This window comes from Anneissia japonica, unplaced genomic scaffold, assembly GCF_011630105.1.
Source record: "Anneissia japonica isolate Jap-2015-1 unplaced genomic scaffold, ASM1163010v1 scaffold287871_len1641731_cov197, whole genome shotgun sequence".
NCBI classification, from domain to species: Eukaryota; Metazoa; Echinodermata; class Crinoidea; order Comatulida; family Comatulidae; genus Anneissia; species Anneissia japonica.
The window spans coordinates 654,530-666,680 of record NW_022712275.1 but is presented as its reverse complement, the minus strand read 5'-3'; the positions used below and the strand labels follow the sequence as shown (position 1 = coordinate 666,680).

At 35.4% G+C, this 12,151-nt stretch overlaps 1 protein-coding gene across 1 annotated transcript; it reads left to right on the top strand.

The window, feature by feature from the left end:
- The first annotated feature begins 2,304 nt into the window (after positions 1 to 2,304).
- LOC117107724 (thioredoxin-related transmembrane protein 1-like) lies at positions 2,305 to 11,710 on the top strand. The gene is made up of 5 exons (XM_033249467.1): positions 2,305 to 2,556; positions 3,514 to 3,675; positions 5,163 to 5,291; positions 6,098 to 6,245; positions 7,289 to 11,710. Exons 1-5 carry the CDS (start codon positions 2,420 to 2,422, stop codon positions 7,508 to 7,510), a joined length of 798 nt encoding a protein of 265 aa, XP_033105358.1. The 5' UTR covers positions 2,305 to 2,419; the 3' UTR covers positions 7,511 to 11,710.
- Positions 11,711 to 12,151: the final 441 nt, after the last annotated feature.

Genomic DNA, 12,151 nt, shown 5'->3' with positions numbered 1-12,151 from the left:
CTGATTGTCTGCCAAACAAACTTTGTATGACTGATAAAAAAATACTGTGTTTTTGTCACGATTATGCCTGTAACTTCGTGCCCCGAGGAAAAATGTAGAACAAGTTTCCGCTAAGTACGGTAATGTGTGCTTGGCGAGAGTCGTGCCGTAGAAAAAAATACAACAGCAGTAGAACAACAAGAATAAAAGAAGTTCACGACGACGACAAGTTGAAAATTTCACAATTAGTACCGGTAATGCATTTCCCCGACACGGGAGATTGTGATGTGCTCCGAACTTACCAATATGATTTTAAACTTAAAGGGGTTTTTTTAACTTTTTTCTTATTCAATCTGTATTTTTATCCAAAAAAATTGCAATAAAGAGAAATTTTGAATTGAATTTTGAACGAACACAAGAGAAAAACGAACAAGATAAAATTGCACAATCATAACGTCTACTGTATTTCCCCGCACGAGAATATACGAAATACACGATTTGCCGAGGAGGAACCTTTCCCGACGAAAAATGTGACAATCTCCACCCGACAGGTAGAGCCAGCCCAGCTAACAATATTATTACGTTATAAGAACGTTACAATAACGTTACAATTTGGTGATAAAAACGTTATTTTTGTAGAACCATGTACGTACTTATAACCTAATTTCACAACGTTACAACGTTCTTACAACGTTGTGTGAACGTTATTCTGTGACAAACCGTACCTAACCACAACTCGCAAACGTTATAAGAACGTTTTGTGTTTGCTGGGTGGTATTCATAAAATCGCTACACGCACAGTCGGCGACGCTAATTAATCGGAAGTCTTCCTCGATGTCGGAGACAGAATGGAGATCCTAAAATCCATTGACCATGGAGTTCTACATTATCTGGACTGACCGCCTCAGCCCTCGGAATTCGGACTCTGTCGACACTTTCTGAGCCATTGCAAGGATGTAAGCACCACCCCCTGCTGTCCTTTTATTATAATCTAGATGATCAAACCCGGTTCACAACCAAGACTACTTTAGAAATATATATCAAAATATGTGGTAGTGGATATAAATTATTATATTTACTTCACATATTTAATTTATTTTTTGTTGTCCTTTCTTTTTTGCCTTTGCTTTTCTGATGTCTGTTGCATTGTTTTTAAGATTTTTAATTGTGTACTGTATTTCTTTTGGCAGCACCTCCAAAATTTGGAGTGTGCATCTGTTACAAATGTGTGTTTTCCAAATAAATTACTTACTTGCTTTCATGGGTTTCTTACTAGTACGTGCATGTTCCGCGACTATCGTCTGCTAGCTAGCTTTAAAGGAAATATAAATCCTCTTAAATTATACAACAATGAGTTAAACACTATGAAATAGTCTAATAAGCTACATCGAGGTATGCCAGTTGTCATATGGGATCCAAATCGTTGACAAATCATCAGGGGTGGCGGGGGATTCGTCTCAGTCGTCCCCTCCAGGAACTCGTTACGTCACTGCTCTGGGATTAAGCCAATAGAATGAATTTTGGCATTCATCCACACTTCTATTTTGTACGCTGATTGGTGGAAAAATATCGATAACGCAAACTTGTACTAAAATTCTGTTTCTCTATCATCACTTAACCGCTTTGTCAATTGGCCCTGTTATATCTTGTTTCATTTCCCTTTTTTGTATTATCATTGTTAAGAGTCAAGTTCAATAATACAGTAATATCGATTTTCCCCCTAAATGTATGGTACCGTAGTTAAATAAAGGGAAAAATGTTTTTTCGTTATGATTTTCAGGTAAGTCATACATAGGCCTATTGAAATGAACAAAACTAACACTTTCAGATTCTCATACTTAAAGTACAAATTTTTTGATAGTGTATTTTTAACATCAAAACTTTGATAACGCACGCATTACAAAAGTAAACTGACGCACATGGCACACTAATTTGATTATGTTTGTTCGTATTAAGTAAAGTTTTCACTATATGAAGAGGTTATGCGACCCATCAACATTTTTCCGCGACCCATAGGTTGCTTACACCAAATAAATCCATCCATCCAGCCAAAGCGAAATTATTTAAACTATTTATATTATGAGTCATGTGGCTAAAAGGGGTCATAATGCTCAGTCAAAATGTCAAAAATCAATCTACAAGCAACTAATTTATTGATACCAAATTGAGAGTAAACATCTCGTTAATTATTCGCCTCCACCTCCCCGTTATCACCTATCCAGAAAACAGCCCTGTTTGAGTAGACACACTAAGACGTGAAACGCGTTGGTAACGCAAAATGTAGAAATTCAGTAGTACAGTACATGCATTTTCCGCCAACGATTACGTGTTACAAATCGAATCTCACGCCTGTGTGTGAGAGTAAGCTTGCTTGGTAGCTATTGGGGTACTGTTGTATTATTTTCGACCCAGGCACTGCTGTGTCAGCTCTGCAACAACTATGATTATCAAATCAGCTTCACTGTTGTTGCTTTTAATAATTGCAAGCATAGTAACAACACAAGAAGCGTTAGGTTCGGTAGAGATTAGTGACGAAACATGGAGAGATATGGAGAAAGGAGAGTGGCTGGTAAAATTGTGAGTTACCCGGCTGTCTAAAGCATTTTCCCCGTCGCGCTGCATTGTCGTCTAGGGCCTAGGCATAGATACTAGATCTAGGCCTAGTCTAGGCGGCCTAGGCCCTAGATAGGCCTATATATAATAATTGTAGATAATCTCCTGGAAAATGAGCAGGCCCCTTTATCTGTAGGCCCTAGCCTAGGGCTAGGGCCTAGGCCTAGGTGTGTCTTTTTGTAATTTAGTCAGGCCAGCTAGAGAGGGCCTAGGCCTACCCTACCCTAGGATACATGGGCCTATGCTAGCCTAGTTCTTATGTAGAGATCATGTACCCATTTGATATTAGGCCATTTACATTTTAGACAAAATCTAGCCTACTATGTTAATCTTTGGTGAGTATGTCTTACTTCCTGCAGTGCAGGCCTTGTTTATTATTTCTACTTCCTCCTTGGAATAGCCTAATTAGACCTGGCCCTAGTAGTATTACTATAATAAAATTAGACAGCAAACTTACCCAAACAAAGTGATTGCAAAGGTCTGTCATAGATAATTTCTGCATCAAACACTTATTAAATACAATCACTCTTTAGTGTGTTCAATCATTCTTTATTTATCAATCAAAAATTGCACAAAAGAAAGTTAACATTCATTCCAGGTCTAGTGACATTTGTAACTAGCCAGGACAAAGTTACTATACATTGTTAAAAGTATAGCAATGACAAAAAAAAATAACCTATAAAAATGAAGGTTTAACCATAAAGTCTACTGCAACAACCTATATTGCAATTTATCACACCAGTGATTTTTGGTCCTACAAAATTTCTAGGACAACTCCCGGCCCAAGTAGGGTAGTGCCATTTGTGTGGGTGGGGCTGTAGAGGCCCCCTTTATTATTATTCTCATCATTTTTATGGTTACAATTTTTACATTGTTTTTTTAACTTGATATATTGTATTTCCTGTTTTTTTTTCCCGTTAGTTATGCCCCATGGTGTCCAGCTTGCAGGAGTCTTGAACCGATTTGGAATAAAATTGCCAGAAAGGGCAAAGATTTAGATATCAGTGTTGGTGAGGTGGATGTGACGGCCTACCCAGGTCTCAGTGGCAGGTTTGTGATAACAGCCCTGCCAACAATTTATCAGTATGTTCTCTTTATATTTTGTTAAAATAAAAAAAAAAAATAATTATGTCTATTGCTTTAAATTATTATAATTATTAGAACAAAAAATATGTTTTCCTCACAATTTAAACAGGTCTCCCTCCACTTAAAGACCACATTTGGGACCAGGGTTTCCAAAGCTTTGGTATTAGAATAATAAAAGTAAAAGACATTTGTTAATATGGGAACACAGAAAAGTGGTCTTTAATTAGAGGTGGTCTTTGATTGGAGAGGTCTTTAATTATAGGGAGACCTGTATGCATGGAAGTTGAACTTGTTGAGTCAAATCCAAAGTGGCATTGAAAAATTGTTGACTTTCGATAAAATTTGACTTACAGATCGTTATTTAATGGAAAACACAACAATTTGGAAACTTATAATTATTCAAGTTATGCAAAGTTGACTTAGGCAGGTTTAACTGTGTGTATATACCGTAGTTCCTGAGGTATACATGTAGTCCCACCTCAGCTATAATCCCACTTCTGACATTACGCCCAACTTAGCGTACAGGCATTACCCTACACAAAGTCCCTGGGTATAATTTAGGTGAGTAGGCCTAAGTCTAGGTCGGTAAATTTAACAAATGCTCACAAAATATAAAGGATTTGGCTCCGAATTCGGCAAGCTTAAATCTCTTTAATTTTAATTGGACAAGACATTGTTCACAGTAAAGCTGGATACAAAGCCCATTCTTGTAAATTCTTGTTGTTTACTGTTGTCGCTAAAATAAACAGCTCGCAAGCTACAGACAAAAATAGACAACACTGCGATCCGTCCCTAAAGAGACCCGCCCAGTGGGCTGATCAGATCATTAATTCAAAGCATGAAGACTCACACATGTTCAACAGAGACTCTTGCTGCTCAAAAATAACTTGTTACATCATTTTAATGCATTTCCAAGTGGCCCGTCTTCATCACATGCGATGTGTGATTGGTTGGATTGGTTGTTTGCTGGGGCAAAAATAATCTACATCCTTAAGAAAGAAAGTTGAGGTATAGGCTGGCCTAGCTCAAAGTAAGACCAAGATATGGGCTCTCTAGCTAGGCAGCTAGTTCTACTAGAGTAATTAAAATTAGGATGTTCCCTTCCCTTTGATGTTCGAGTAGTTTTGGATAAGCCATTGAAGTAGTTCAAATGCATCTACCATCTCACAAAACGATAGTCATTTTCGTTTTGTTCATGCACACTGAAACCCATGGGTATAATCTCTGTCTCTTATACACATCTAGATGTGTATAAGAGACAGATCCTAGCCTAGGCAATACTGTATTGAAAAAAAAAAAACATTTTTAAAATAATATAAATAATATTTCTATTGTGTATGATATTTAAATTAAGGCAAATTATTTATTAGCTTAAAATAAGTAATATGTGTAATGATCATATTCATTTCTACTTTGTACTAGGTGTCTGGACATGTAAAAATTATATACTGATATTTATGATCACTGTTTTGTTTTAATTTCAGTGTCATTAATGGAGAGTACCGGAAATACCAAGGAGGTAGAACAGAAGATGACATTATTCAGTTTATCCAAGAAAGAAAATATATTGACCTTGAACCAGTACCTGGCTGGTACGCCCCAGGGTCATTCATGTAAGTAGTTTTAGAGGAGACTTGGTTTTATACCTTCTTTATGGATGCCCAACTGGTTAGGGCAGGGGCACCACAACCTACAGCTGTAATATCGGTGCTGGTTGGAATGGCACGCTCATCTATGGTTCTGGTGGTGGAACAAGTCTTCTCAGATAAGGACTATAAACCGTAGGCCCAGTGTACACAATGGCTCATGTGTACTATGAAGAACCCAGTACAGCTTTCGAGACGAGTAGGTGTACCCTGGTGTACTGGTTCATACAGCCCCTGTTGTGGACAGTCAAGAAGTAGTTGGTACCGGTTTACCGGTTAGCTCAGACGTGAAGAGACCCAAAGGGGAAAAGAAAGTAACTGTGCAAGCTAGTTCAAACCTCCAGCGCTTTGAGACTTTAGTATAAAGTGCTATATAAATCGAACCACATTACATTGCAATACCTGCTTTGCAGGGCAGACAAAATGTGTTAAAAGAAACTCGGAGGATGATCTCAACAGATAATATAATATAAGATAATAGGTTTAGAGAACTTATATTTTAAAGACTGTTAGAAGTGGGTGGAAAAAAAATTATGATTAAATTTAGTTTTCTGGTTTAGCAAAATGGTTTTGCCCAAAGCATCTAGGTTTAGAAGGAAATATAAACTTTTATTGAGAGGTACATCCGTCTTTGTTCAGCTAGAAAAAGTGTATCTAAAGTATTGATTTTCAGATATCCTTTTTTTGCTCTGACCATAAACAATATCAATAATAAAAACTGAAATAAACTGTATTTTATAATACTCTTACAATTTTTTTTCCTTCCTTTTCAGAATGTCGATTTTGTCTTGGCTTTTTAAAATATCCATGACTGTAAGAGTCATCCACACAGTTTTAACAGAGGACTACGGGATACCGCCATGGAGTTCCTACACTTTGTTTGCTCTCTTGACAATTGCTATTGGATTATTCCTTGGCTTGGTAAATCTCAAAAAAATATAATTCTATAGATTGAAAGATTTTCATCCTTTGATTGTTTCAGTTCCGGATGAAGATTTAATCAACACTGAAAAACAACATCTTTAGGGTCTGTTTGTAGTTGTTGTAGACTTACAGGGCTGTAGCTATAGAAAACTAAGGATGGGTTGTAGACATTTTAAGGGTGGGTGGGTGATAACATTGGTGAACTCTAAATAATAAGAGAGGATTTTAAGGATGGGCAAGGGGGTTAATAAAGGTGGGTGGAGGGCCACGAGATTAGCTTTAGACTGGGTGGAAAACATCAAGGCTGGGTGGTTCCGCCCACCATGGATTTACAGTCAATGCAACGGGTGACTATTAATATTAACATTAAAGCCCTGTCCAGACTATTAAATTATTTGACAAAAACATGTGACATGCCTAAATATGGCCATGATGACATCACATCATGACCATATATAGGCACATCATGACTGTATATGGGCAATCAACAGTTTTTGTCAAAGGAAAGCTGGACAGAGCATAAATTGGTGTGGTTTGGCAATTAGATGCTTGCCTTTATAGCTCAAGCTCCTTTGTTAATTCCTGGTTAAGTCTTGCACATCCAAAAAGCAACTCAACTCCAAAAGAACTTACAATGTTCCAAGATAATTCTCTGAATAGAACACCCTTCTTAAATACAGCATTAACAAAATAGCATTAAATTTATGCACTGATATCTAAATCAGTATTACTTAATTTGTATATTTCCATGCATTTTTAGCTTTTTACTGAAAATTAAAATGATTTTTTTTCACCTAGTAAAGGATTTTTGCTTTGTGACAGTAAATTTAAGAATTTTCATAGTAAAACAGCTATAAATAATTTTAAAAAAGCTATGTTTGATCTGTGATTTTACTGACAGTTTATAAATTATGTGTGAAGTAAGTTGTAAGTGAACAATTCGAGATGTATTTTAATTTTTATGTTTCCCTTTTTTTTGTGGTAGTTTATCTTTAATTTATAATGTATTTTGTTTTTTTATGGATGATTTTTATTTACAGATACTAGTCCTCATCTCTGATTGCATCTGTCCATCAAAAGCGCCAAAAGAGCCAGCGCAAACCACACCACCGGCACAGGACACCGAGCAAGATAAGGAAAAGAAAACTGGCAAGGATAAAAAAGGGAAACGACAAAATAAGAATGGAGAAAAGAAAGAAGAGAAAAGCAAGGAAGGGACAGAAGGGACTGAGTTACGTCAGCGAACAACTGAGGAGAGTTAATAGACGAAGTAATAATGCAGGTTTTTATTTGCAATATGTTGGTCATTTTTTTTAGCATTTCTTTTCTATAGAATTTTTAAGGGAACAAACTTAAATAACTTGAAAATTTGCCAATTTAATTAGTTCATTATATTGCTGAATACACTTGTGTTAACCCGTTCCAGTTTGTGTCACTACCATAGTGTGTGGCTGCAGACATTTTTATAAACAATCGCTTACCAACATCAATTGTGCTCTTTTACTGGGATCAGCCATTACAGTATATTTTTACTTTGAACTTTGACCCAATACATCAGGCAGCAATTACATCATTTACAAAAGTTGTTGAGGTCAGCAGAGCACAGATTAATATGGAATAGTGAGGAGCCAGAACAGTGAGACTTGGCGTGTGCTTTACAACGGCAAGGAAAAGGTGCATTATAAATGTCTGTACCAGAAACGTCTCCCCACGTTTAAGTTGATGGTACAGTAGATTAGGGTGTCTTATGACTGGAAGGGGTTAAATAATATGTATTTATGTTGTGTTAAGATGATAAAATCATGACAAAAACTGGTGAAAAATGGTGGACACAACATAAAATTTGCTCTAGTTGGATGCATACACAAGAGTGATTCCATACCAACTCAACCAATTTTCTTTGTGTTTCCTTGGTAACCATTTCAGATGTTGATGAAACTTTAACCAAATATACATTAAGGAGTGTATTTAAACATCCTTAGTTTTAGTGGAAATTTCAAAATAGTTTTAGCGCCTTCTATTTTTAATGTCACACCACTTTTTTCACACACACTTGAGTATCGTCTCAATGCTTTGGAGCATTATTGAAAGCATGGTTTTCTAAATATGACTGGAAACTGAAAATTGCTGAAAAAAATCTTAAAAGGTGGTCACTTGTAACCACTGGTAGATTTGGCATAAATTAATCACAAGTATTTTTTACTAGTACATGGTACCAGATTGATGATAAAGTATATTCTCAACACCATTATTAAAAGTAGAATAATCAATTTATATTTTTAAACAGTTACAGCCTTTTCAATTAAACAGTATGTTCAGGATTAACGAAATAATCAAGATACAGTATGAAAATAGATTTTTTTACAATCCTAATGGCAATTTTAATTGATTGATAATTATAAAGGGCTTCGTATTTGGTCTCTATGCCCTTAAAAAGTGAAAAAGCACAGGGGTTGGGGGTCAATAAATATATTTACAGCATATTAGTAAAATAAACAAAAAATAGTAAATACATGCAAAGTGGTAAATCCAATTTCTGTCTTCATAACATTTATTTATACAGTTATCAGGGTATAAAGGATCTGAGATTTGTTTAAATTTAGTTTGTTACCAAGTTCACTAACTCAAGAATTATTGATAGAGTGAAAGCTTTTTGAGGTAATATACATCTCGTCTTCCATTGGTATCATTTATATAGACAGAAAGCCTTCCAAAGTCTCACTAGAAAACTAGGGGATATCCTAGTGAATCCTTGTAAGCTGATTTTCGAGACATTTTTATGCAGAAAAAAAAAAAGGAGAAAAAAGCTGGCAAAAATAGTTTTATAAAATTTGTAGACCTGCATGTAATTTCATTAATGATTTGTGTTAATGTAAGCTAAGTATTATTACCTTCAAAAGCCTCACAATTTCCCCAAGGTTTTTCACCAGTCTCACAATGATCATTAATCGTAAATTGATCTTGCACAACGATCTAGTCCTACTGATGTCACAAAGTCTCACAATTACCACAATTTTTAAATTGATATCACACAATTTGTTGATGTCAGTCTCACAATGATCATAAATCTTAAATTGATCTCACACAATTAGTCCTACTCATGTCACAAAGACTCAAAATGATCACAAATCTTAAATTAATCCACAATTAGTTCATGTTGCACAGTCTCACAATGATCATAAATCTTAAATTGATCTCACACAATAAGTCATACTGATGTCACAATTCTCATGATGATCACAAATCTTAAATTGAGCTCATGCAGTTAATTCTAATGATGTCACAAAATTTCACAGTAAGTCTTAACTTGCCTCCCAGAATTCTTCAGTGACCTCACAAAGAATATAGTAATAATTCAAATTGGAAATCAAAAATTTGGGGTGGGACACACAGTGCAGCCCTTCCCAACTTAACTACAACACCTAACGGGCACATACAGATACAAACATTGTCCTTAACCAGCCTAACACTCAATATGATGGTTATTTGAGGAGCAAAGTAATCAGGCTCCAATTAAAAACCCAATGCTGGTCGGGTTCTGAACCGGGGTGTACAGCACAAGAAGCAGGAACAATACCGCTTGCCAACTGCTCAGCAGGTCAAAGCCTCTCAATGATCACATGCCCTACTAGCCTTCCACAGTTCCGCAGTGTTCAAAAGTTCCACTGGCAAATTCCCTTCCTCATAACTTACTGAATAGATATAGATAAATAAAGCTTGTTTCTGTATGATGCATGCATAGTATTACAGTTTATTTATTTTCGTAAATATAAATACTGTTTTAAATTTTAATTCTGAATATTATGCTAAACTATTTCCAGTACTCTTTGTATCGGGCTTGTTGTTCTATTTACATTCCATTGACTTAATATATTTTTCAAATGTCCTATTAAGAGAATTTGGTTTAAGTGATATTTTGTAATTTGGTTAAGTATCAGTTAATGTAGATAAGAGATCTGTTTATGGTATTTTAATATAGGTGGCTTACCCACATGTTAGCATGTATGGAAAGCCAAATCTGCCAAATATATGTTAACAACTCATACAACAAAAACTCAAACCATGCTTTCGAACGTAAGTTAAACCATTCATTCAAAAAGCAAATCTGATCAAACATCAAACACATTCATTCAAAAATTTTGTTTTCAGTGTATGGGTTGATTAACATATTTTTTGGTAGAATTGGCTTTCCATAAGCATGACCTTCATCATTGCCCATCACAGGGGTGAAGGGTGCATGTATTTGCATTAGGATGAATTTGGGCTTGCTTGGATCATGTGTAAACAATGAGATTGCCACATTAATATGTCTGAAATTTAGGAAAGTTTCTTCAAATTTAATTTTCTTTTATCGATTACTTTTTAGGAATATTTTTTTTCAATTTATGGTGATTACATTGATTTCTTTTGTTTCTTAAGATAAATAATTTCTATTTATATCTTTATTTCCCAGTTCCTTTGCACCAGAAAACTTGAATAATGTAATGGGACTTTTTTCCAAATCCTTCCAAACAATAGACTCATGGTTCTTCTGCAAGTAATTCTATGCAAAAATATAATCTTGAATTTGTCAAATAAACTCCTTGTTTCATGTTAAGAGCTGAAATTGAAGTTTTGAACAAATTGTTGGTTCAAATGCTTTGTCTATTTAAATTTCTATCACATGAATGTTGTATTATGCTGCTTGTAACCTAAGCTGATATTAGAAAATCAGTTAAGGTAATCCTACAAGATAAGTATTAGATGATAATGCATCAGGATCATAGAGATATAGGTTGTCTGGAGTGTGGTCTCCTCATTAAATTGGTCCTTTTTGAAACTTCCTCTGTGATTTATGGTTATGCACCAATACACGGTCATACAGTGGTGTACTTAGGAGTCTAGAAAATGGGGAGGTGGTCATGTGGGTCTCAAAGTGAAGGGGGAAATCCATGGTTAAGTGAGAAGAAGCTAGCTCGCAGAATCAAGTGATATGACGTGATTTTTAACTACTTTAGTGTATTTTTTTTTTGCTTCAAACATATATTGTTGGCGGGGGTGATTGGGGGGGAGGGGGTGAACAAACTTTTTTTGGGAGTGGAAACCCACCCCCATTGAGCTTGCCCATGTTTTGTCATTATACACCTCCTAGTGCAGCATTGATATGACACTGGAAATTATGGCACTTTTACTGTCTCCATGGCTACCTATCTCATATTCAATCAAGCAACTCCATCGCACACTTTAGTTTAGAATACTTATAACTATGTGATCAGAACAAGCCACCTCCTTCCATTTTGTTCGCAAATTTATTTGTCACCACTGCACTGTATCAACTATTTCTATTTTTTATCAGAAAGTAAAATGAATCATACTTACAAAATTAAATGTACTTAGTGTCTTCAAATTATTATAATAAACCAACTTCTGCTCTTACTTTAAACTTTTTCAAGTTTCATAAAAATAAATTGATAAAAGACAAACGTGTTTTTGTGTGTTATTGGTATACCAGCGTGGACAAATACTGTACTTGTTTTGCTCCAGTGGAAAGTTACTTTTTCAGTTGTATGAATAAAGGCGTCTCGGACGGGATGCGATTGCGAACTCTCGCTATAAAAGTGAATGCCACACCCTTACTCCACAACATTTGATACTTGTGCATATTACCTTGCAAATATGGATAAATTTTTCATTCCTGATGATGACATAATTTATGTCGAAATATTGAATCCCGTCACGATGGCGTGCATTTCGATACTATCTTATCTAAGATTCTAAGATATATCTAAGATCAGTGGACCTTTCAGTTTTTACTCCACAACGACCTATACAATATAGGCAAGATCTGGCCTTGTACAACTAACTGCATAGAATGATAACATATATAAGCGCCTTTAAACATGACTATGAATGTAGTAATATAT